This window comes from Caloenas nicobarica, chromosome 22 (assembly GCF_036013445.1).
Source record: "Caloenas nicobarica isolate bCalNic1 chromosome 22, bCalNic1.hap1, whole genome shotgun sequence".
Taxonomy (NCBI): domain Eukaryota; kingdom Metazoa; phylum Chordata; class Aves; order Columbiformes; family Columbidae; genus Caloenas; species Caloenas nicobarica.
Genome location: NC_088266.1, coordinates 2813651 through 2836276, shown reverse-complemented (window position 1 = coordinate 2836276; position 22626 = coordinate 2813651). Strand labels below are relative to the sequence as shown.

Sequence of the window (22626 nt, the reverse complement as noted above, 5' to 3'; positions counted from 1 at the left end):
TCCTGGGGCTGTGTCGGTTATGGAATCACAGAATCATTTTGGTTGGAATAGACCCTCAAGTCCAACCATTCTTCCACCCCTGGCACTGCCCCATGTCCTGAGAACCTCATGTCCGTCTGTCCAACCCCTCCAGGGATGGTGACTCCAGCACTGCCCTGGGCAGCCTGTTCCAATGCCCCACAGCCCTTTGGGGAAGAAATTGTTCCCCAGATCCAACCTCAACCTCCCCTGGCGCAACTTGAGGCCGTTTCCTCTGGTCCTGGCGCTTGTTCCTTGGGAGCAGAGCCCGACCCCCCCTGGCTCCAACCTCCTTTCAGGCAGTTGCAGAGCGCAAGAAGGTTTCCCCTCAGCTCCTGTTCTTCATTTTTATGTCAGGATGCAGCCCCTGTGCTCAGGAGGGGTCCCAGGTCATGCAGAGGGGCTGTTTGGAGGTCCTGGGGCTGCCCCACAAGCTGTCCCTAGTTATGGGCAGGGGGGCGATGAGGAGCCATGCCCATGGTACCAAAGGGCTCCAGGCTTGGCTGGTGGTTTTGGGGGAGAGGGGCTGGGGTCTGGTGGTCCTGGCTGGTCCCTGGGGGGCTGCAGCAGGGTTGGTTGGTTCTGGGGTGATGTAGGACACGAGGTAGGTCTAAGAATGCTTGAGGGGAGCCAAGGCGAGTCCTGGGGCACCTGCTGCCCCCAGGAAAGCCAAAAACAAAGGGAAACCAAGCAAAATGAATAGCTGCAGCTCCAAATTGTAAACATAAACTAAACAATTAAAGCAAAGCGAAAGCCCCCCAAAAGCTCACATGCACACCCCTCATAGCCACCCACCCCATGGCCTTGCAGCCCACGTGCACCCCCAGGCTTTCCCGGGTATGACGGGCACCACCAGCATCCAAAACGATGCCATGGCAGGGAACCCGCACCCCACAGCACCGAGTATGGGCGCCCAAAGTGGTTCCCACCCTGGTAGGGACCCACGGCCACCCTGTGACGTGTATCCCAGCAAAGGTGGCACCGGTCCCGTGCCAGCCCCGCTCCTGGCATCGCACTGCAGCTGTGACCGGTGCTGCCAGCTGTCCTGAGGGGACAGGGAGCTCAGTGCCACAGCAGGGAGGAGACAGGGATAAAATGCAGAACAAACCCCACTCGCACCTGTAACGAGTGCAGCTGCAGGACCTCGGGATTGCTCCTCTGCTGTCTGAGCACCAGCTCCAGGGACAAGAAGAGGACAGAGGCAGGCGGTACCTAGAATCTGTTTTGTTTTCCATGTTCCTCTGTCGCGTTTCTACTGTGTCATCTTAACAATCAGGGCGAGCGCTTTAACTCAGCTCTGATATCCAAAGGAATCCTTATCAGTTTCCTGCTATGACTCCTGTTTAATGTCAACTCCTTGAAAGGACAAGAGCTGCCTCCTCTGTATGTTGGCACGGCTGCAGTGGAAACACTACCAGGAACAGCAGGAGGCTAAAAAATTTCTCAGGTAAGGTTTTTTCTTGCTCCTCCCGTTTCAAAGATGCCTTCGGGAGATGCTGAAATGGCATTCAACAGATGGAATGGACAAGGGAATACAACACAAGGTTTTTTTTCCTTTTTCGTTGCATTTTATTGCAAACTAAAAATATTGATTGAAAAAAATCATGCCATTCCACTCAAGCACTAGGCCTTGATTCCATCAATCTGGGCCAGCAAAGGACACAAACATCGTGATCACCAAGATGTTCTACTCGGAGGCCGAATGCGGCCGTGAGAACAGAGGCTCCGGGCTGGCACATGCCCCAGCAAACGGGCTTCTCTCACACATCCCTGCTCCATCCCTAACATTTCCCATTTTTTATCTGTGTTTCCCAGAAAGGACAGCTCTCACAGCTTTACATTTCTCAAGACAAACATCTCGACAGACAAAAGCCACCGGGAACATTGATGCCGAGTCACGACGGGCGCAGATTTCATCCGGCCGCAGGGAAGTAACTCTGGTTCTTCACAGGACCTCCAAGCCCGCAGGTCATTTGCACCTGAAGAAGAATTTTTTACGGAGGAAGTTGAAACATCCTGGGATCTGCTTGTACCTCCCCTTGGCAGAGACGGCGTTTGCCACCTGAGAACAGAAGCAGAGCAGCTGAGGAGCAGGACACTTTTCCATGCTGGGGTGTAACGTCTTGCAGGGAGCACGGTGAGGACAGGAAATGGGCCTGTGGGATGGGAGAGCAGGGAGGTCTCCTAAAATGAGACATTTTTGCTGACATACGCAAGGGGGACTTGAGGAAAAAGATCCTTTCAAGAAACCCCAGCTGTACCAGCCACCGCTGCCTCCAGCTGGTGCTTCTCAGCATAAGCCCCAGCTCCTTCTTTCCCTTCGGGTGTTTACTTCAAAGCAAATTCCCTTCCCACCCATTTTCTTCCAGATATTCCTGTAATTTCCCCAAGGTCTCTACCCTCGCACTCAGTGCCAGCCGGCAGAGAGGGTCTCGCGCTACTCCCTTGCAATCAACAGCTTCCGTGCCACCACGTGCCAAGGAAGCACCATGACATCAGGAAAACAACAAAAAGTAGGTTCTCTCTCCCCTGCCACCTCCACAAAAGACTTTTCTCCCACTCAGGGAGAACAATAAAGTGTCCGGAAGTACTGACGCTTGTCCCACACTTTGGGTATGGGACAAACTATGCGTTGGTCTAGGGTGATTTTTTAGCAGCTTCCTTGGCAAAGATTAAAGCCTGAATTTTCAGAACTATTTCTCATTAGAGAAACCTCAAAGAGATTTTTGGCAGGTTAATGCCAGACACTTTCTTAATAATTAGACCTCTCCACAGTACCTCCAATTAGCCAACCTGTAAACTGAACGCTCCACATCCTCATTCCAAGTGTAGGCTGCATGCCCTGACCAACTGCAGGTCTGGTTATTTCCTTCATCACTTTCATGACTACGCAAAGCAGGAAAAATATAAGACATTTACCCGCAGTAACATGTTCAGCAGATCTTCGGAATGGGCATATTGCTCCAGCACGCTGTCCAGCGTCTCCACGTACCATGAGCCGCTCGAGGCCTCCCTCCAGGAGACAAAACCTTCAGAGGAAGAGTGAGAAGATCACTGCTAAAGCCACTTGCCCCAAACTTTGGCCATGAAGCTCCTATTTTGGGCTAATTTTGGGCTAATTCCCCTGTTGGGATTTGTGTGTGGTTTATCTCACCTGGGAAAGTTGAGTAGGAGACCAAGATGTCGCTGGGTGTGGGCAAACTGGCGACGGCATCCGGCTGGTCCACATTACCTGCTGGAGTCTGAAAAGGAGTTGCGTCTGACTCTAAAGAACCTCCGGGAGCTTCGTCGCCAGGTGAATCACTATCCACGACAAAGCCTCGATCTCTTTGTTCTGCAAAAAGCGGCAAGGAGACAATCTCTGAAATTCATCTTCCATCCTGCATCTCCCTGCTGTGCAGAAAAAATGCTCCAGTGCACGCAAATCGGAACTGTCCTCCTACAAGAGGCTCGTGCCTGAGCCCCTGGACTCAGCCCACACGAGTAGTATGAACGTGTGGCCAAGAGAAAGAGAAGACAGCTGGAGAAACAGGTGATGGACACAAAAGGAACAAGAAGTCAAAGCCTAACCACGTCTCCGAAGCCTCCTTACACCCAACAGCAAACTCCCTACGGGAACCAAAACAAAGATTCACCTCCACCACAGGCCTGGATGAAGAAGAGTTTGGGTTTTCCTCTCAAACTCGGGCAATGGGACCCATTGAAATAGTTCACAATCTTTTCTACAGGAATGGCTTTTCCATCCGTTCCGTAAACGCCTCCGGGAAACTGAATATGGCTCGTCTGCAAGAGGAAAATCCAGGAGCTAGTCAGGCGGGAGGTGAGGCCAGTCCCGAGGGAGCCTGGTGCTTTGTAGCCTGAAGTTACCAGAACAAATCTCACTTCCTCGCATTTGTGCAAACGCATCAAGGTGAGGGGATGCCCAGGAGTCACTTGAAACACCCTAAATCCCAACAATCCAACTCCTCCTTTTATCCAACTCCTATCTCGCCTCCTCCAGCCATGGGGTTTTTCATCCTCCAGGACAACAGGCAGGTAACACACACCGTTTTCCTAAAAACTGCTCTCCTCATTCTTTGAGGCCTCTGATTGCGATAAACAGCCTTTACTCTTAATAGTATCTCCCTCATCAGAGCTGGAGAAACAGGAAAGACTCAGTGACCATGGTATGAGGGTCAGCACTACCTCCGCTCTCTGCCCATTGTTCGGTTCTGAATTATACACCCCAAAATGGAGAACACTTCTCCACAGGCAACACTGGAGAAGCTCCTATTTTCTTCAACCCAGATACAAGAGTGTAACCCCCTGCAACATGCTGAGAACGGCCATCAGATCACTCAGGACCAAAATTTCCCTCCCATTCTCTGTGAGACCACAGCAAAGGGAATTAACCCCTTCCCACGCGGGTAATCTTGGCTAATGAGCTAAGGGAGAGATGCGATGAACCCACCTGACACCCATGGGAAAGGATCACCACCACGCAGCAGTCCAGGGCACTGTGGTCCTGCCGCGCCAGCTTCTGCAGCTCCAAAACCATTTCCTAGATGGAAAATGTCACAAAAAGAGTTTTTCACATCATGATCTTGAGGTTCTTTTCCAAACGTAATGATTCTCTGATTCTATGATTCTCTTGTCCCTCGCATCAGTTGGACACGACCGGCCTCACCTGAGCTGGGAGATCCTGCAGAGTCAGGACGTCGAAGCTCAAAGCCTTGAAACGCTTCTCCAGCTTCTTGCAGTCCACGTCGGAGCCAGCTCGGGTCGACAGATCCGAGTCTTGACTGAAGTTGATGTTGTTGAGGATCAGGCAGCAGCCACACGGGTCCGATTTCAGCTCATAAACCTGACAGCACACGTCGCAATTAAACACCCTCCTACTCAGAGTGCTTGCTGGCTAATGCAGCGGGAACGGGAGTTCTGAGAGCAACTTGTTTCACAGCTTTTTCATTTCTCCAGGCCCGGGGATGCGTAAAAGCATCTGCTCTCCACAGGCATGTTGGGGAAACACTGCCGAAACAGGGACTGCCTTTGCAGAAAACCACCTGCTTCTTTACCTGCAGCACCTCCGCTGGCATGTTGAAGTTTCCAAGGTTTTTAGGCAACATCCCCAAACCTCACCACGAGAGGCCACATAAGGAGCCAAAAGAATGGGCAGATAAATCTCCTAGAGACTCAGCTTTACCACTGAAACTGTTTCTGCACAACCTTTAGCTCTATATGTTGGTTGTGCTACAGCTACAGTCACCCTAAGGAGAAGCTGGATAATGATTGATCTCCTCTGAGCTCATCAGCCCCGTTAGATCAGCGTCAGCCTTGCAGCAATCGCTCAGATCGCAAGAAGCAAATCCCAGCCGTCCCAGGGCCGTTTCCCGGTAGCCACCCGTGAGCCTTCACTGAAAACTACTTTTGGTCCAACCAAATACTCACCAGGTTGCAGTTCCTCTGGTCAACAGCCGAACCTACAACGGAGACACAGTATTTACTCTCTGCACTCCACGATGAGACGTTACACCCATTCTTCCTGGAATTAATGTCAATCCTGCCCTATGCATCGGTGACACGTACGAATTCCCTCTTCTCACCCCACCGCACCCTGGAAATGAGCATTTCATGCCCCGCCTCTCTGGAAGAGCCTGGACACGGCTTACCCTGGGCTGGCGTGGGAGGCACTTGAGGTCTTTCGCTTTCAGCTTGGACCGGGACAGACAAATGTTCAGGGAAGCTCACACCTGTCACAACACAGGACAGCCGGGTCTCACCTTCTCCCCATTCCAATTTCACGCTACAATAACCAACCTGGGGGCCTCAGAAGGACCCAAACCAATACCCGCCTGCTGCAGCAACACAACAACATCGCGTCTGTTTTCCCCTTTTCAGGGTCTGTCAGACTAAATTTCTTCTAACAGTCACAGAAACTGGATCCACACGCACACTGAGCAGAGCACAAGCTGGTGAGGATGTGGCAAAATCAATTTTTCATCAAGGTACCGCGGAGGTTGCGTACAAAAATACAGAGGAGGAAGCTCCTAACGCCATGAGCACGTAGTCTGAACTTAAAAGCTTCTGCTGCTGCAAAGCCTAACGTTCTCCCAACAGCTCTGCATGGTCATCTCTAAGAGCCACACTCCAAGATAATAAAAATCAAGATTTCACAGATGGCTAGAGGGATCCCAGCTGCCACCCCCAAGCTGCTGTTTGCCCCAAATTAATTGCCCTCTCAATACTCACTTTTACGATGTTTTTCTCCACGCAGGTCCAGCTCGACCGGCCTCAGGTCCCCCAGCTGCGGTGGCGTTGGCAGGTGTCCACACTCCTCCATCAGCATGTCCGCAAGATCGCCCTGCCCGGTGTCCCGCAGGATGGAGAGGAACAGAGGAAAAGCGCGCTTCCCTCGAGTCTCCAGGTCGATGACCAGCTGGCGGGCTTGGTCTCCCCGGCTGCCGGCACTCTGCAGAGGACAAAAGCCCAGGGTAAGGTGTGTTCACTCCCAGCCCAAGTGTTCTGCCTGCCCAGCCCTTGCCATTGGCACCCAGTGAGGGGAAACACAGGGATCTGTGCTGAAAACGTCTACACAGGATGAAAGGCACTGAGACGCAGCAGACACAGTCACAGGGACCCCCAGGAGCCACTGAACCTCAGCTGTGACACTCTCCAGCCACACAGCCCAGAAGCCTCCACTGGGACGGGCAGCTGCAGCCCACGAAATGGCTCAAGGGGACAGGGACAAACAGGCATCTCCCAGCCTGTCACCAGTGCATGGGACAAGGTAAGACACCCCCAGGCCTGCCAGCAGTCACAGAGACCCCTTAAGTCTGTCACCAGGTTGGGATGGGGACCCCAGGAGAAATCCCATGGCTGGCACTAGCTGGGGCAGGGGACAAGAAGTGACAAGGAGATGGGCGGGTCTTATGCCTCTATTTGCGGGGACTGGAGTGGGGAGGGACAAGGGCCACCCCCTAGGCCTGTCACCGGGCCTGAGGGGGACACAGGGCCTTGCCCTTGGGCCTGTCACTGGGGTGAGGGGACACGGGAACCTTCCTTGGGCCTGGCACTGCGGTGAGGTGACATGGGGATGTCCTTTGGGCCTGCCACCGGGTCCGAGGGGGACACAGGAACCTCCCTTAGGCCTGTCACCAGGGTGAGGGGACACGAGGCCTATCCCTTGGGCCTGGCACTGGAGGGTGAGGGGACATGGGGACCTCCTTTGGGCCTGTCACCGGGCCTGAGGGGGACACAGGGCCTTGCCCTTGGGCTTGTCACCGGGGTGAGGGGACACAGGGCCTTGCCCTTGGGCCTGTCACCGGGGTGAGGGGACACAAGGCCTTGCCTACGGGATACAGGGGCCAGCCCCCAGACCCGTCACCGGGGCTGAGCAGACACAAGGCCCTCCCCCCGCCCCACCCTCGAGGCTGAGGGTCACCCGGGGCCCCGTCCCACCTGCAGCTCCTCCACCATGGGCCGGGTGAAGAGGCCGCGCTGCTCCAGCGGCTCCCAGAGCGGCGCCACCCGCAGCGCCGCCACCAGCCGCGCCCGCCCCCGCCGCAGCGCCCGCCGCTGCGCCTCCTCCATGGCCGCCTCGCACCGGAAGCGGCGCCCCCGTCTCTATGGTAACGCGGGCGGGCGCGCCGGAAGTGGCGGCGCGGGGAGGGTGAGGGCGGCCCGGCCGGTGCCCGCGGCCTCAGCGCCGGTGTCCGTGTGTCCGTCCGTCCCTCCCCCGGAGCCATGGGGCGGGCGGGCCTGGCCTGGGCCGCCGCGCTGCTGCTGGCCGCCCTGGCAGCGCAGGCGGCGGCGGCGGGGGATTTCGACCCGTACCGCGTCCTGGGGGTCGGCCGGAGCTGCAGCCAGGCCGACATCAAGAAGGCCTACAAGCGGCTGGCCCGGGAGTGGTGAGTGTCGCCTTCCCCCCGGGCTCTGACCTCCCTCCGGCAGCGGGGAGGGACGCGGGGACACACACGGTGTCGCGTGGCGTCCGTTGGGTTGTCAGAGCCGGGCCCGCCGGGCTGGGGCAGCCGGTGACTGCTGGGGGTGGCGACAGGGACACGGAGCGGGCTGAGGGCCGGGACAGCTCTGCTGGGGGCCAGGCTGGGAGCGGGGGGGTCAGCCTGTAGAGGAGAAGGCTCCGGGGAGACCTCATCGCGGCCTTTCAGTGCCTAAAGGGGCCGGTGAGAAAGATGAGGACAGACTTTTGGGCAGGGTTCGTCGCGATAGGACAAGGGGTGATGGTTTTAAACTAAAGGAGGGGAGATTTAGGCTGGACATGAGGAAGAAATTTTTTACAATGAGGGCAGTGAAAAGGAGAACAGGAGGCTGAGGGGAAACCTTATTGCTCTCTCCAACTGTCTGAAAGGAGCTTATAGCATGGAGGGTGTTGGTCTTTTCTCCTGAGTAGCAAGCGCCAGGACCAGAGGAAATGGCCTCAAGTTGCGCCAGGGGAGGTTGAGGTTGGATCTGGGGAACAATTTCTTCCCCAAAGGGCTGTGGGGCATTGGAACAGGCTGCCCGGGGCAGTGCTGGAGTCACCATCCCTGGAGGGGTTGGACAGACGGACATGAGGTTCTCAGGGACATGGGGCAGTGCCAGGGGTGGGGGAATGATTGGACTCCATGATCTTGAGGGTCTTTTCCAACCATAAATGGTTCTAGGGAACACTGACCCAGGTTGGCCAGAGAGGTGGTGGATGCCCCATCCCTGGAGACATCCCAGGCCAGGCTGGACGGGGCTCTGAGCAACCCGAGCTGGTGCAGATGTCCCTGCTCATGGCAGGGGGGGCACTGGATGAGTTGGGAAGCTCCCTTCAACCCAAAGCATCTGTGATTATTCTCTTACCTGGCTGTCCATTCTACTGGTCAGGGACAAGCACCAGGTTTCCTCATGGCACAAGAATCATCCTAAAACCAAGCAAACTCTTTTATGTTAGTAACCCATGCTGGAAGACCCTCCTAGAGCTGGGCTACAGGGGCAGAAAAGTTCTCCACGACTCAACTGGGAACCTTTAGTTCGCCAGCCCCTGGGTCTCGGTATGGTACATTGATGGCCACGGGCAACTCAACCCCTGTGCTGAAGGGAAACACATTGGATCTGCAAATGTTGTGCCCCTCGCTTTGGTGGTGTACGCTGAGGAATGTTTTCACGGAAAATAGCATCACCCAGAGATTTTAGAGCCTGCATATTTCTGTCTGAGGCATCTCCGAGGGCTGTGGTGGGAGGTGTTTTACAGGAAGAACTCGGTAGGTATGTAGGGCAGCAGCTGAGGGATGTATCGCTGTAGCAGGTAGGAAAGACAGATGCTGTTGGCAAGGGATGGGATGGAGAGAGAGGTCCGTGGGCACAAGGCGTGTGTCCCGGTGCTGCCTTTTGGGATGGGGTTTGGGTGGGCAGAGCATGTGCTGGGTGTAAAATCAGATCTCACACCTGACTGTCCCCATCCTGCTCACCTCTGAGCAGAAACTGACAGCTCGCTGTGCCCCCCGGGGAACCGCTGACCCCCTTTTCCTCCCGTTCTGCCTCGTAGGCACCCTGACAAAAACAAGGACCCGGGAGCAGAAGATAAATTCATCCAGATTAGCAAGGCCTATGAGGTAACGCGCTCTTCTTGCTAAACTCCTGCTGTTGTTAACAGTTAAGTGACCTTATTTTTCCGTACCTGGCTCTGCGCTTTTTCTGTGTGCGTCTTCATAGGAAATATGCTCAGCCCTACTGACCCAAAAAGTTTTCTCTGCTTTCTGGATGACACCAGCCTGGTCTCTCTGTTAAATATTTTGTTACAGGTCAGCCCTGTTCTTGCTAAAAAACCTCAAACAAGGGGGGATCAGATATTCCCCTAGTCCCGACAGCCGTGTGGCATCTTGTCTGTGTCACACGTACATATAAGTATTTTGGGGGTGACATAAGCAGCGTTAATTACTTTAGTTGCTTCAAATTATTTTTTGCATAAGTAGTTATTTGCACATCGCTCCTGTGCTGCTCTCGAAATTGCCTCAGTTTGCAGCGGCCAACCCGGTACTTCTATGGCAAGCGAGCTGAGCCCGTGGAAATAAATCATCATTGCACAGCCAAAAAATGCAGTTTCTCTGCGGGGCTCCTGGCTGCTCGGTAAAACTTGGGGTGCTGATGCGCTGAGAAAACCTCAGTGTTCAAGCAGATGCAGCAAAAGCTGCTCCAGAAAAGAGCATTCATGCTCAGACAACGTGACACTTGGGCTCAGGGAGCCATTGGTGTCAGAAACTATGTAGCAGCCTTGACTTACAGGCTCCTTTTCCTTGGGCTTTGGCTTTTTTTAGTCTTATTTACAACAGTAATCCTGGAGGTGATGCGATGGTTCCCTTTTCCAGAATATTTATTCCCCCAACATGCAACAGAGGCTGCACATTCCCTCGTAGCCTGTCCTTATGCAGCTGCAGTTATTTGCCACAGGATTATTGTCAGGACAGTTCTACCTCACAGTTTCAGGCCACTATTTTTCTATCATCTACTTCCCAGATTCTCTCCAACGAGGAAAAACGGGCAAACTTTGATCGCTACGGAGATGCTGGGGAAAGCCAGGGCTACTCTCAGCACCAGCATCGCCAGTTCCACCACTTCCACGAAGGTTTCTATTTTGACGAGTCCTTCTTCCATTTCCCCTTCAATTCCGAGAGGCGTGACACCTCCGACGAGAAGTATTTGCTCCATTTTTCCCACTACGTCAACGAAATTGTGCCAGATAGTTTCAAGAAACCTTACCTCATTAAAATAACCTCGGACTGGTGTTTCAGCTGTATCCACATCGAGCCTGTGTGGAAGGAGGTCGCTCAGGAACTGGAGGCGCTGGGTAAGGACAAGGCTGGGCACACGTCCCTCATTTAATCTGTAGATTAACCTCGGGGATTTATCCTGATGCTTTCCTGAATGTTACTAATATAATCGATGAGGCTACGAGTTAGAAATGGGGAAAAAGCTAGTCCTGTACATCTCCAGGGCAAGATGCCTTTTCTCCTGTCCCTATGGCTACTGGCTTAGTCCAGCGCCGATGAGAATAAATGATGGCGTGACCAAGGGACGATCACCACACCACGAGCTCAGGCCACCAGCAGAAATGCTGCGTTGCTCTTTGTCCTGCAGTTTTGTAGAACTGCAGAATCATTTTGGTTGGAAAAGACCCTCAAGCTCATCGAGTCCAACCGTTCCCCACCCCTGGCACTGCCTCATGTCCCTGAGAACCTCTTCTCCGTCTGTCCAACCCCTCCAGGGATGGTGACTCCACCACTGCCCTGGGCAGCCTGTTCCAATGCCTGACAGCCCCTTCCGGGAAGAAATTGTTCCCCAGATCCAACCTCAACCTCCCCTGGCACAACTTGAGGCCGTTTCCTCTCGTTCTGTTACTTGCTATAAGTTTTGAGATTTATTGAACACATCTGGATGCCAAGGAGATATTTTGTACTTGCCCTTCCACCCCCAGTTCCCCTCTTTTCCCTGCAGATGTTACACAACCTCAACACACAGTGGGAGCCAGAGGCATTGTAGTTCCCGCTTAATAAGGTTTTTCTCCTCGAGGTTTTAATGTAGCCCATGAAATACCAGTGGACAGAAGAGGACAGCGTGTTCTCTCTTTCCCTCTAGAGTTTTAAATATGATTTTCAGGAGATTGGAAGAGGAGAAGAGCAGAGTTAGGAGTGACTATTGCGTGAATAACTCCCAAGCAGGATGCTGGGGAAGGGAACAGGTGTTCAGCCTCCATTTTCTGCTGTGCGCTTTGGCTCATCATTGATCTGTCGTGTCCCTTTTTCAGGAGTGGGAATCGGAGTGGTTCACGCTGGCTACGAAAGGCGCCTGGCCCATCACCTGGGGGCACACAGCACCCCATCCCTCCTAGGGCTCATTAACGGGAAAATAACCTTCTTCCACAATGCCGTCGTTCGAGAAAACCTGTGGCAGTTCGTGGAGAACCTTCTACCGGGGAATCTCGTGGAAAAGGTACTTTCTAGTGCGAGTGTCGTGTGCTGCTTCTCGTGTCTGGATATTCATTTCTCCTTAGCTGTTTTGGTGGTTAATCTGTTTAATTCAGCCCCTGAGCTGATCTGTGTCATGAACACGAGAAGATCCGACTGAGGCTGGGGAAATTAAGTGGTTTAAGAGCTGTAATTACAGCGACAAACCCTGGAGCTGTTGAAAGTGATCGTGTAACGCGGCTCCGTAATGCTTTGCCTTGCTAATTGTGCTACTACGGGGTCAGGCCGGCAACTTTACGTGCCTGCTGCTCCTGGTTGTAACTTCCTACAGCTGCCAGAGCTGTAAGAAAGCTGCCCTGGGTTAGGGATCTGTGATTGCGCCCTACCTGCCTGCTGGATTTCACTTCCCTTCTCCGTTCTCAGCATTTCATCCAGCAAATTAAACACTGCTCACTAATTTGTAGGCATTGTCTGCTAGAACTGACTCACACAGAGATCTGTTGTTTGTTTCGCCCAGTTTTAGTTCAGACCAGCACCAGCATTGACTTGAAACAGCATCGATGGGGGGTGCAATAACTAAGGGGGTTGGTGAGGTCGAGATTGATGGGTTTTAGCTTATTTCTTGTGTCAAAAAAATTCAGATCAGGGATACCTGTTGGAAAGACAAACCCACCGTCTGCTTTCTATCACACCTGGACAGCTTTTCCACACTCGATTCTCATGCAGACACCTAATTGTACAACACTGTGTGTGTCTAACGGCTCAGAGGTTAAACTAACGTGCTGATTCTGTTTAAAGATTACAGATAAAAACTACATTCGCTTTCTCTCCAACTGGAAGAAAGAAAACAAACCCCACGTCCTTCTGTTCGATCATATGCCAGTCGTGCCATTATTATACAAGGTAATCTAATTTCTATCACTGCATCGTTGCCTTGCTAATAAATCCAGCTGTTCCAAAAAAAAAAGCAATTTTACTGCAAGCAAAGGCAGAATGATGCCTCTAAATACTATTGACTGGTTCTAAGAGAACAGGTTGATTTGTGTCGCTTGGAAATGGCTCAGCCAGGTGACCAACTTCATTAGGAGTTTGTTTCTGAGTGAATGTGAAGGTGCAGGTGGGTTTCGGAGGCAGCAACTTGCAACTTATAAGATCATATGTTAAAGTACTGCTAAATTCTTCTTACGTGTCTATGAATGAAAAGAAAAATCTTAATTCATTGCAATAAATTAGTGAAATAGGAATACAATGTTGATCAAATGCAGTGGAGGCTTCTACTTTCACGTGTAATGCTAACACAATTACGTTGTAAAGAAATTCAAGCTGTTGTTCTTCGTCACTGTGGGACTTCATCTATTTGACAATTTAAATGTGTGTCATTTCTGTTCAAAGGGTTAGTACAGGAGGTACCTGTCCCTTTCAGTCACCATCTGAAAAGTGGCAATTGTCAGAGTAAACTGATGAAAAAAATGCCTATAAAAATGCAAACTGCAGCTCAGCAAGGGAGAGGGAGGATTTTTACCTCTTGCAATGACACGTAAACAGCAGGAGTTGTTCTCAAAGCAAAGTCACCACAAGAACCCAGGGAAGAAAATGGTTTTTTTGCTCTCTAATGTTTTTTTTGCTCCTGCCCAGCTAACTGCCTTTGCATACCGTGACTATTTGTCTTTTGGCTACGTGTATGTTGGACTCCGAGGCACCGAGGAGTTGTCCAGTCAGTACAACATCAACGTCTACACCCCCACCATGATGATCTTCAAGGAGAACATTGATAAGCCCGCCGATGTTGTGCAGGTATCGCTCAGTCCTCTCCGGGAGCTTCCGTGAAACGGACGCTGAGGTTTTCTGACTGAGCTTGTGATGAGGGGTTGGTTGGTGGCGCGTTTCAGAGTAAGGAGCATTTGTTCTCAGCAGAAACTTGGGCTTAGCAGACGCAGAGAAGCCATTAGGAGGGAGGAAGCTCAGTTGGCTTTAGCGGTGGTGTCTGACCTTTAGAGGAGGGTGGCTGCAGGTCACTTCTCAGTCTCAGGGCCTCAGAACATCTCAGGTGATTCCTTCGAGGAGTGAGAACATCACAACAGCTTTACTCTCCTCACCCTGCTCAGTTCTGACCCCAGTTTTCTTTGTCCTCGCCAGGCACGAGAAATGAAGAAGCAGCTCATCGATGACTTCCTTTCCCAGAATAAGTTCCTCGTGGTGGCCAGACTCACCAACCAGAAGCTGTTCCAAGAGCTGTGTCCCGTCAAGAAGTCTCACCGTCAGCGAAAGTAAGGTTCTGGGGCTGACACGTCCCCTCATTTTGTTCCCTGAAGCTCTGGGGCTGCTCCTAAAGCCGCTTTTAGTTTGATTCTGAGGGAGAAGGGGAATGACCCAGCATGATCTCCCACGCAGTATCCACATTGTTTGATGGGTTTCTGGCTCATCAGGATCGTTCTGGGTAGTGGAAAGGGGAAGGTTGTTTCCTCTTGCATCTAGAACAGCTCCTAATCCTCCGTCTCCTTGTGTTCCTTAGGCACTGCGTGGTCTTGCTGACCGGAGAAGGCGATAAGTTTGCTGAGGCTTACGAGGCATTTTTGACTTTTGCTGTGGCCAACACCAAAGACACACTGAAGTTTGTGCACATCTACAATGACCGGCAGCCAGAGTTTGCGGACACCTTGCTGATGGATGACGAGAAGTATCGGGGAAAATCAGCGGTGAGAATTTCCTTTTTTTTCCCTTTTTCTTTTCTAATTCACATCCCTTGATGCAGGATGCTATGCGTTGATCTGACACCTACTTCTGGGTGGTGATTTGAAGCATAACTTCTGTCCAGAAAACAAGTACCTTCCTCTCTGATATCTGCTGTGTTATTGGCTCGTCCAGGTGGTCATTTTGGAGAGACGCAATACGGCGGGGAAGGTCGCCTATAAAACCCTGGAGGAGGCGTGGCAGGGCAGCAAAGAGGACAACTTCATCCTCCTGGATCTCCTGGACCAGCTGAGGACAGACCCTGGCCTTCTGTCTTCTGAGACTGTCCTGGCAGACCTGAATGATGAACTCGCTCCCGTAAGTGCACGGCCCTTCCAACCACATTACCTTCCTGCACAGTCGAGTTACAGCCACTGGTTATATTTTAAAATATCAAGGCAAGTCTTAAAAGTTTTCTCACTCTTGGCCTGCTCCACTTGGCACTCCTTACCTGATTCAGCCCAGGATTCTGTTCAAGGGGTGGGATCCCATCAAGGCTCTGCATAGCGGATTTGTCATTTGATTTTTTTTCTTTTTAACCAGATGTTCCTTATCCGATGGCTCTACTCCACGCTGGACTATATCTCGGACTGCTGGGACAGCATGTTTCACAGTAACTGGTACGGGTTGGGTGTTAACGGGTCTTGTTGGGGAGCAGGATTGTTCTTACCTTGTTCAGACGTGTAGTAGAACAAGGTTCTTATTCACAGAATCGAGAATATATCAAAAGTGCCTGTATTCTCTAAAGATTTAGGCAAAAAACGGTGACACCACGCTGATATTAGCTTCTGCCTTGAGTGTTGGGAGCTCTTGCCTCGAGGCTGAGCATGCACATTACGCTCCTGAAAACACACATCAGTTGTAGTTTTTCACCACTTCCCTGTCACTGTTTTTTAAAATGGATCCATTTTTCTTCCCCTTCTTTTGGGTGGGAGCGGGGCGGTGGTCAAAAATGTGATGGTCTTTAAGACCTCAGGAAAGGAGCTGGGTTTCTGGGGAAACTGCAGGTAGACGGAGAACTGAAATTCAGGCAGAAACTGCACAACTCGCAGACCTGACTGCTGTTTGCAAATCTTCCCCTCAGGCGAGAAATGATGCCGCTGTTGTCCTTGCTCTTCTCCGCGCTCTTCATTCTCTTTGGCACCGTTATTGTCCAGGCTTTCAGGTGGGTGCACACGAAAACATGAGGGATCTTACAGTCCAGCAAATATCACCTCAGTCCAATCTGTCACCTTAAACGCACACAAAAAAATCATCTTTTGCAGCGATTCAAGCGATACAAGGGACTCTCCTCCCTCTGAGAAAGAAGAAACCGCCACAAAGACAGAGAAGAATGACACGAGCTTCAGCAAAGAGAGTAACAGGTTCCCTCTCTGATTTTCCCAGATGTGTTTTCTTTTGAAGTGTTGCATGGGGAGGGTCTGTGCAGCGAGAGGACGCAGAGAGCATCGGGTGGAGGGCAGCGCGGGCAGGAGGAGGTGGTTAGCCAGGACGCCAGCAAGCATGAGGGGCACAAACTGAAGTTATTAACCAATTCCCACTGATTTTGCCCCAGACAACATCCTCAGAGGAAGGCAAAGGTCTGACTGACTTGTTGAGGAAAATCCAAGTCTGGGCGTTGCACTGATTAAACCGGCTTTAGCTGCAGGGCACAGGCAGGGAACAAGTTCTTGGTTTCTCCATCCTTGGTGGGTTGGTCCTTCGTTTCCCCTCTCACTCGGTCACCGTTTCATTGCAGCAGGATTCCCAAAAAGGGCTTCGTGGAGGTGACTGAGCTCACAGGCATCAACTACACCAGCAACTTAGTGCGCCTGAGGCCGGGGCACATGAACGTGGTCTTGATCCTGTCCAACTCGACCAAAACCGCCCTCCTCCAGAAGTTTGCGCTGGAAGTCTACACCTTCACCGGGTATGCTGAGGCTCTCTCCCGGGTTTCTGTGACCGTTTTAACCCTGTGTGTCATGCTGCTCCGATGACAAGTTAGGAGCGGCGTTGGCTCGATTGCCTGGTGAGCAAAGCAGCCTCTGCGCTCGTTAGTGGCGATGAGATGCCGAAAACCTTTTGGTGAAGGTGACCGGACGGGTCTGGCAGTGCTGCGCACTGGGTAATTGTCACCTGTGCCAAACTGGGTTAAAAAAGGAGCCACGGTGACACCGCTCTGCGCCTGTTTACAAACACCTGTGTGGTGGGAATCTGGCCCAACTGGGGAAACGTACTAATCCTGCTTCTCCTCTGCTCTTCCCCCAGGAGCAGCTCTCTTCACTTCTCCTTCCTCAGCCTGGACAAGCACCGGGAATGGCTGGAATACCTGTTAGAGTTCGCGCAGGATGCGGCCCCCATCCCAAACCAGTACGACAAGCATTTCCTTGAGCGTGACTACACGGGCTACGTCCTGGCTCTGAACGGCCACAAGAAATATTTCTGCCTCTTTAAGCCTCACAAATCAGGGGATGAGGGGGGAACCCTGGGATCGTGCGAGGATTACGATTCCTCGCTGCACACGGAAGGCAGAGGGAAATCCTCCGGCAGCCCAAGATCTAGATCTGTTAAAAACAAATTACACAAATTGTCCTTTTGGATGGAACGCCTCCTCGAGGGTTCCTTACAGAGGTTCTATATCCCCTCGTGGCCCGCGCTAGACTGAGGGATTTTAAAGAGATTCTAACGGACAAACTTTTTATGAAGATATGACGAGGGACAGCTCTTTCCAGGAATAAGCAAACAAGCGTGACGAATGGACCTTTAGGTTTTAGATGAACTCTCCTCGGGCCAGCGACTAAAGCCCAGGAGCACAGCCAAGCGCACCGAAATTCCCTCCACCGACTCCTTTGTGCGTTTGGACGCCGTACTACCGAAGAGCCAAGAAATCCATTTTTCCCTTCTTGTCCTGCTGCGTCTGCTTCCCGAGTCGCCCCCGTTCCATCTCTCGTTTTACCTCGATTGAAGAAAAAAAATAACCCCGTGACTTCTGTGCCGCGGTGACTCGGTTCGGACCGAACACGGCCAATGACGCAGATCGGGTCGTGGTTCTCTCTCCCCTTCCCCCTGTACTCGGCCCGAGGTGTCACAGTGGCACGACCCTGCCAACCCTTCCGAAAGGCCTCCTGCCACCAGGCACTCGTACTTTTATCGGCTTTCCCCGTGGTAAGTGAGCTAGAATACGGTCAGGAGCATCTCCCTCGTAGCAAACCTGTAGTTGGGACTCACCCGTGGTGCGGGCTCGTGGACGATCTGCATGTTTCATGCTCCTCCTGTCATCATTCCACGTGCAGCTTCACCGGCTACACCGTAACCGGGGGAGGGATTTTTGCATGGCCGTAAATACTGTAAAGGTGTTGAGCCGTTTAAATGTCACGTTGATTTTTTCAGATGCCTTTTCTGCTTCTGTCAACTTTAGATGATGTATCCTAGAGCCATAACTTAAACCGTGTCCTCAGATTGTAGGCGTGAGCTGCTATGAGCCAGTAGATGTGTAAAAGAAACTCTGCCTAGCTGCTAGGGAGTCGCTCCAGGCTCCTGTCCGGCACCCTCACATCTGTAGTACAAACCAACCGTTCTTTGTATCAAGGAACCGAATTCCTTGACGATTGTGTTCCTGAAATGTTGCCCCAGATCATCCAACCGTCACTTACGTGTGAAACTCCTTTTGCTTCGGCCGTGGGGTTAAGACTCTTGTTTTCAGCCTCTCACCTGTTTCCTTCTTGCCAGAAACCCTTGTTTCTCACCACGCAGGCTGCTGCCTTGGGTTATTTGTTCGTATTTTTGGTTTGTTGGTTTGGTTTTTTTTGTCTTTTGGAACTCATAGGTCTATGTGAAGCCAGGACAACTGTAGAGCGCAGGGTTGGCTTGATGCTTTGCTCCAACAACTGTCACCACCACAGGTGGCCCTGTGTGACACAGAGGGAAATCAAGCTGCAGATTTGCAGCTGTTTTCCATTCCTCAGGTGATTAAAAAAAAAAAAAAAACAGCAGGGTTTGATTTTCGCAGCCGGGACTGAAATCCTGTGGGAATTGTCCTTTCCACCGCTCCGGGGCTGACACCTTCACCCAGGCTGGTCCTTGCTGCATGGTACCGAGTTGTCTTGGTGCTTGATGGAGCACGTGCTGTTAATTAAAAGCTCCCTCTGCTCTTGCCACCTTAATTAACCATCTTAGTGGAGGAACAACTATGCCAAACTGAGCTAGCTGCCGATCCCATAGGAAATCTGGGGGTGCTCAAGTCATTTTACTGCCTCCCTGGCTCACAAACCACTGGTTTGCTGCATCCCTGACCCGCTGTGACCACCACAGGTACTCAAACTCCCTGTACAACCTCCTTCCAAATAAAGGCTCCGCTGCTACCAACTGACCCTGCGGTTGCTTAATTTTAGCTCAGCAGCTCGTGCTGCCGCACAAACATGGCACTGAAGTAGAGGGGAGGAAGGAAGGTGAAGTCTTCTCCCTGCCAAATATCTCCAAGACGCACAGGTGCTGCGGAAATCGAGCGGGACAAGGGATAAAACACTGCCCTGACGCTGCTAAACTTCATTTTCGCGTGGCTGGAGCAATCACCGGAGCACTTTTATGCTGTTCCCACTGCTGGCCGTGCAGGGTGTGGCTAGAATAAGGTTGTAGGCCAGTGGAGGGCCCCGCGTAACTTTTTAAATGTTTGCAAAAAATAAAAATACTCTCTGGGTCCCTGCGGTCCCTTCAGCTCATCAGAAACCAGGAGAAAACCTTTGACACGTTAAAAAAAAGTGCCTAGTTGTGCTATAGTGAGGGAATTCAGCCCTTCCCCAGGTAAGTAGGTAAGGCCTTAAGGCCTTCAAATTACAGTTAATGTGCTGCATGCCTGCTGGAATCCTTTTTTATTTTCTTTTTAGCGCAGGTGACCTCCCCGTTCAGCCTGGGTTTATTTAAGCAGCGCTTGCGGCAGTTCGCTCTTGCTGGCTGTGCCTGGACGGGACCGTGTCGCTGTTTTATGGAAAAAAACCCCTTATTTTATGGGCTGAAGCAAATGCCAAACTGTTCATTCGCTTTGGTGTCTGTCGCAGAGCACGAGGTGCTTGATTTCTTATAGAAGAGTGCAGGTGGAGGCTGCTGACACCCCAAATCCGTCCGCCCTCTCCCAGCAGCCACAATAATTTTTTAATATGAGTTTTCTCCAGCGGTGCCCGGCCAAGATCGTAACGTTTCCTCAGCAAAACGCGCTTGCCCTTCTGTTATACATGTGGTGGTTCGTAATCCAAAGATTGAGGCAGTTCAGTCCTAGTGCACGGTTCTAGTTGAAATCCCAGTGATCGCCTCCCGCTCCCCAGCTCAAGCGAAGGGATCCAGGCCCCCAAATTAAAGGTTTGTACCAAAACCTCCTCCCTGGCCCGAGCGGCAGCTGCAGCAGCTGCTGCTCCGCTCTGCCCAGAACCAAAACCTGCCAGAAACCAGGACACTGCGAAAAAGGACTGAAAACTAGAACATATTTTGCACTTTTGATACTGGGAGGGGGCGGGATTAACTTATTCGGCAGATTTTTTTTATTTTTGGGTTTGGGGTTGGTTTTTTTTGGGGGGGTGGGGCTGGTGGTTTGAATTTTTATTTTATTTGTGGTTTGGTTTGCCTTTTTTTTTTTTTAATTCGTATTTGTGAACAGACACTGATGTCGTTTTATTTTCAGACGATGACAGATTCGCAACCGAAATAAAACTATTTTAATGTGTGATGAGTTGACTCTTGGTGTTTCCTTGTACAAACTGCTCTCACCTCCACGTCAGGTTCAGAAATCCCCAGGACAACTAAACTTCTTCTGCCATTGGAGATGCCTTGTTGTCCCCAAAAGGAAATTAAGTCAAATATGCCCCTATGCTCAGCGTGAGCCCCACGCCACCTTCGTACGTTCGTTGTAATAAAATCACAGAATCGTTTTAGTTGGAAAAACCTCTCAAACTCACTGAGTCCAACCGTTGCCCAGCCGCGGCACTGCCCCATGTCCCCGAGAACCTCATCCCCATCTGTCCAACCCCTCCAGGGATGACCTGGCAGAGCTGGGGAGTCCCAGAATCAACCCCCTTCTGCTGCTGCTGCGTTTTTATCATAAAAACCCTTTTATCGTGACAATTAACAGCCCCTGTGCCCCAGGGGAGGAATCGCAGCTGGGATCGCGGAGGCGAAGCTGCATCAGCCTCATCTCCTTGCCCTGCTACACACACCAACTGCTCAAATCTACAGTTTATCAGATTAAAATGACCTTTTCTACCAGTAGATGGTATTTAACTCTTACTGCAAAGCCAGAACAGCAGGTTTGTGCCCTGCAGGGGAATAAAGTGGAAAAAAAATTAGAAACCACAAGCGGTGAATGCCCAACCGTTTCAGCTGCGGCCACCGCTGCCCGGCACACGTCCCGTCCTTGCGACAGAGACAGCGGGCGTGGGGGCACCAGCCATGGAAACGGCCGTCTGTCCGTCCATCTGTCCATCCATCTGCCCCTTTCCCCTTCCCTGCCCTGAGAGATCTGGGGGTTGCGGGCGGTGCTGCAGACGGACAGATGGACACAAGCCTGTCCAGCCAGACAGTTGTATGGGACATACAGACACACAGACACTTGTACATCCAGACGGACAGACAGATGGCCGCACAGCTGGGCACTCACCTCCTCCACCTCCCAGCACAAACCCCAACCCAAAAATAGGCTTATTTCCTCAAACATCCTGCTCAAAAATCAGCAATTTCACACTCCCAGCCGTACCATACCCACGGCACCATGAATGGGTGACAGACACACGGACGGGGACACAGGCAGGTGGACACACATGCTGGGGGGGGGAGTTTTGGGAAAGCAGTTTAGTGTGGCCCTTGGATTACAAACTTTATTAAAAAATACAAAACACCACAGAGTCCAAATCTTGTCCCTTGGGATGGCAGAGTGGGGAAGTAAAAGGAGATTTGGGAGTACGGACAGACGGACAGTGAAGTGGGGGGCTGGACAGCCAGCAAGACAGATGGACGGTGTACGCCCTGCTGGACAGACAGATGGCGACGCATTGAGACGGACAGACGGACAGTGGCATGTCCAGGCAGACACATGGACAGCTGCACATCCAGACGGACAGAAGGACAGCTGTACATCCAGCCAGACACACGGACGGTTCTATGGATGGGTGCGGGGACGGTTGGACATGCAGACAGACACATGGATAGTTGCACGTACAGATGGACACATGGACAGTTGCGCGGACAGACAGATGGACACATCTATATCCAGCTGGACGCACAGACAGACACCTCCTGCACCCTGCACCACAACCTTCCCAAAAATGGACATTTTTGCCCCAAAGTCCCTGCTCGAAAATCAGCGATTTCACACCCCCGCCCCGCCTGCGCCCCGCCCCCACCACACCCCCACCACACCCCCGCCCCGCCCCCAGCTCGATGAGTAGGTGACGGACACACGGATGGGCACATGGACAGATGGACACATTGTGGGGCCTAAAGGGCCCGATCCTGCCTAGAAGTGGGGGCGGGGCGGGGGTGTGGTGGGGGTGTGGTGGGGGCGGGGCGGGGGTGTGAAATCGCTGATTTTTTGAGCGGGGACTTCAAGGAAAAAAGGCTGTTTGGGGGCAGTTTGTGCAGCAAGGTGCGGGACATTGTCCGCCTGGCGCCTGCACGTACAAGTGTCCGTCTGTCCGGCCGGACGTACAGCTCTGCACAGACAACTTGGACACCTGTACGTCCAACCGGACAGACGTACAGACACCTGCCCAGCCAGACACTCATTTTCTGCACCCAGCAGCACAACTGTCCCAAAAATGGCCTTTTTTCTTGAGTGCACCACTCGAAAATCAGCAATTTCACACCCCCGCCCCACCCCCACCACACCCCCGCCCCGCCCCCAGCTTGATGAGTGGGTGACGGACACACGGATGGGCACACGGACAGATGGACACATTGCGGGGCCTAAAGGGCCCGATCCTGCCTAGAA

At 52.2% G+C, this 22626-nt stretch overlaps 2 protein-coding genes across 3 annotated transcripts; one reads left to right on the top strand and one right to left on the bottom strand.

The window, feature by feature from the left end:
• Positions 1-1597: 1597 nt before the first annotated feature.
• On the bottom strand, positions 1598-7587 carry CASP9 (caspase 9). 2 transcript variants are annotated; one of them, XM_065649917.1, is made up of 10 exons: positions 7456-7587; positions 6247-6466; positions 5667-5747; positions 5446-5477; positions 4685-4861; positions 4469-4558; positions 3654-3801; positions 3173-3352; positions 2938-3047; positions 1598-2080 (listed from the first exon to the last, which is right to left on the bottom strand). In XM_065649917.1, the coding sequence occupies exons 1-10, from the start codon at positions 7585-7587 to the stop codon at positions 1988-1990; spliced, it is 1263 nt and encodes a 420-aa protein (XP_065505989.1). In that variant the 3' UTR covers positions 1598-1987. The 2 variants fall into 2 exon arrangements, with proteins under 2 accessions (XP_065505989.1, XP_065505991.1); XM_065649919.1 differs by lacking the exon at positions 3654-3801 and having other exon boundaries at positions 3173-3260.
• Positions 7584-20186, top strand: DNAJC16 (DnaJ heat shock protein family (Hsp40) member C16). Its single transcript, XM_065649916.1, is given in 15 exon segments — positions 7584-7726; positions 7729-7904; positions 9530-9596; positions 10498-10828; positions 11786-11970; positions 12744-12848; positions 13581-13739; positions 14082-14212; positions 14458-14641; positions 14811-14993; positions 15219-15295; positions 15760-15840; positions 15941-16039; positions 16414-16584; positions 16923-20186. Coding segments are annotated over 15 exon segments (2487 nt in total). The 5' UTR covers positions 7584-7585; the 3' UTR covers positions 17320-20186.
• Positions 20187-22626: the final 2440 nt, after the last annotated feature.

Excerpts from the sequence above, each read along its gene's own strand:
- CASP9 (XM_065649917.1), bottom strand. The coding sequence starts at position 7,587 with ATGGAGGAGGCGCAGCGGCGGGCGCTGCGGCGGGGGCGGGCGCGGCTG. Across the intron at positions 4,559-4,684 it reads TGCAGGATCTCCCAGCTCAG|GAAATGGTTTTGGAGCTGCA; the intron begins GTGAGGCCGGTC and ends TTTTCCATCTAG. Across the intron at positions 2,081-2,937 it reads TGCTGAACATGTTACTGCGG|GTGGCAAACGCCGTCTCTGC; the intron begins GTAAATGTCTTA and ends TTCTGTTCTCAG.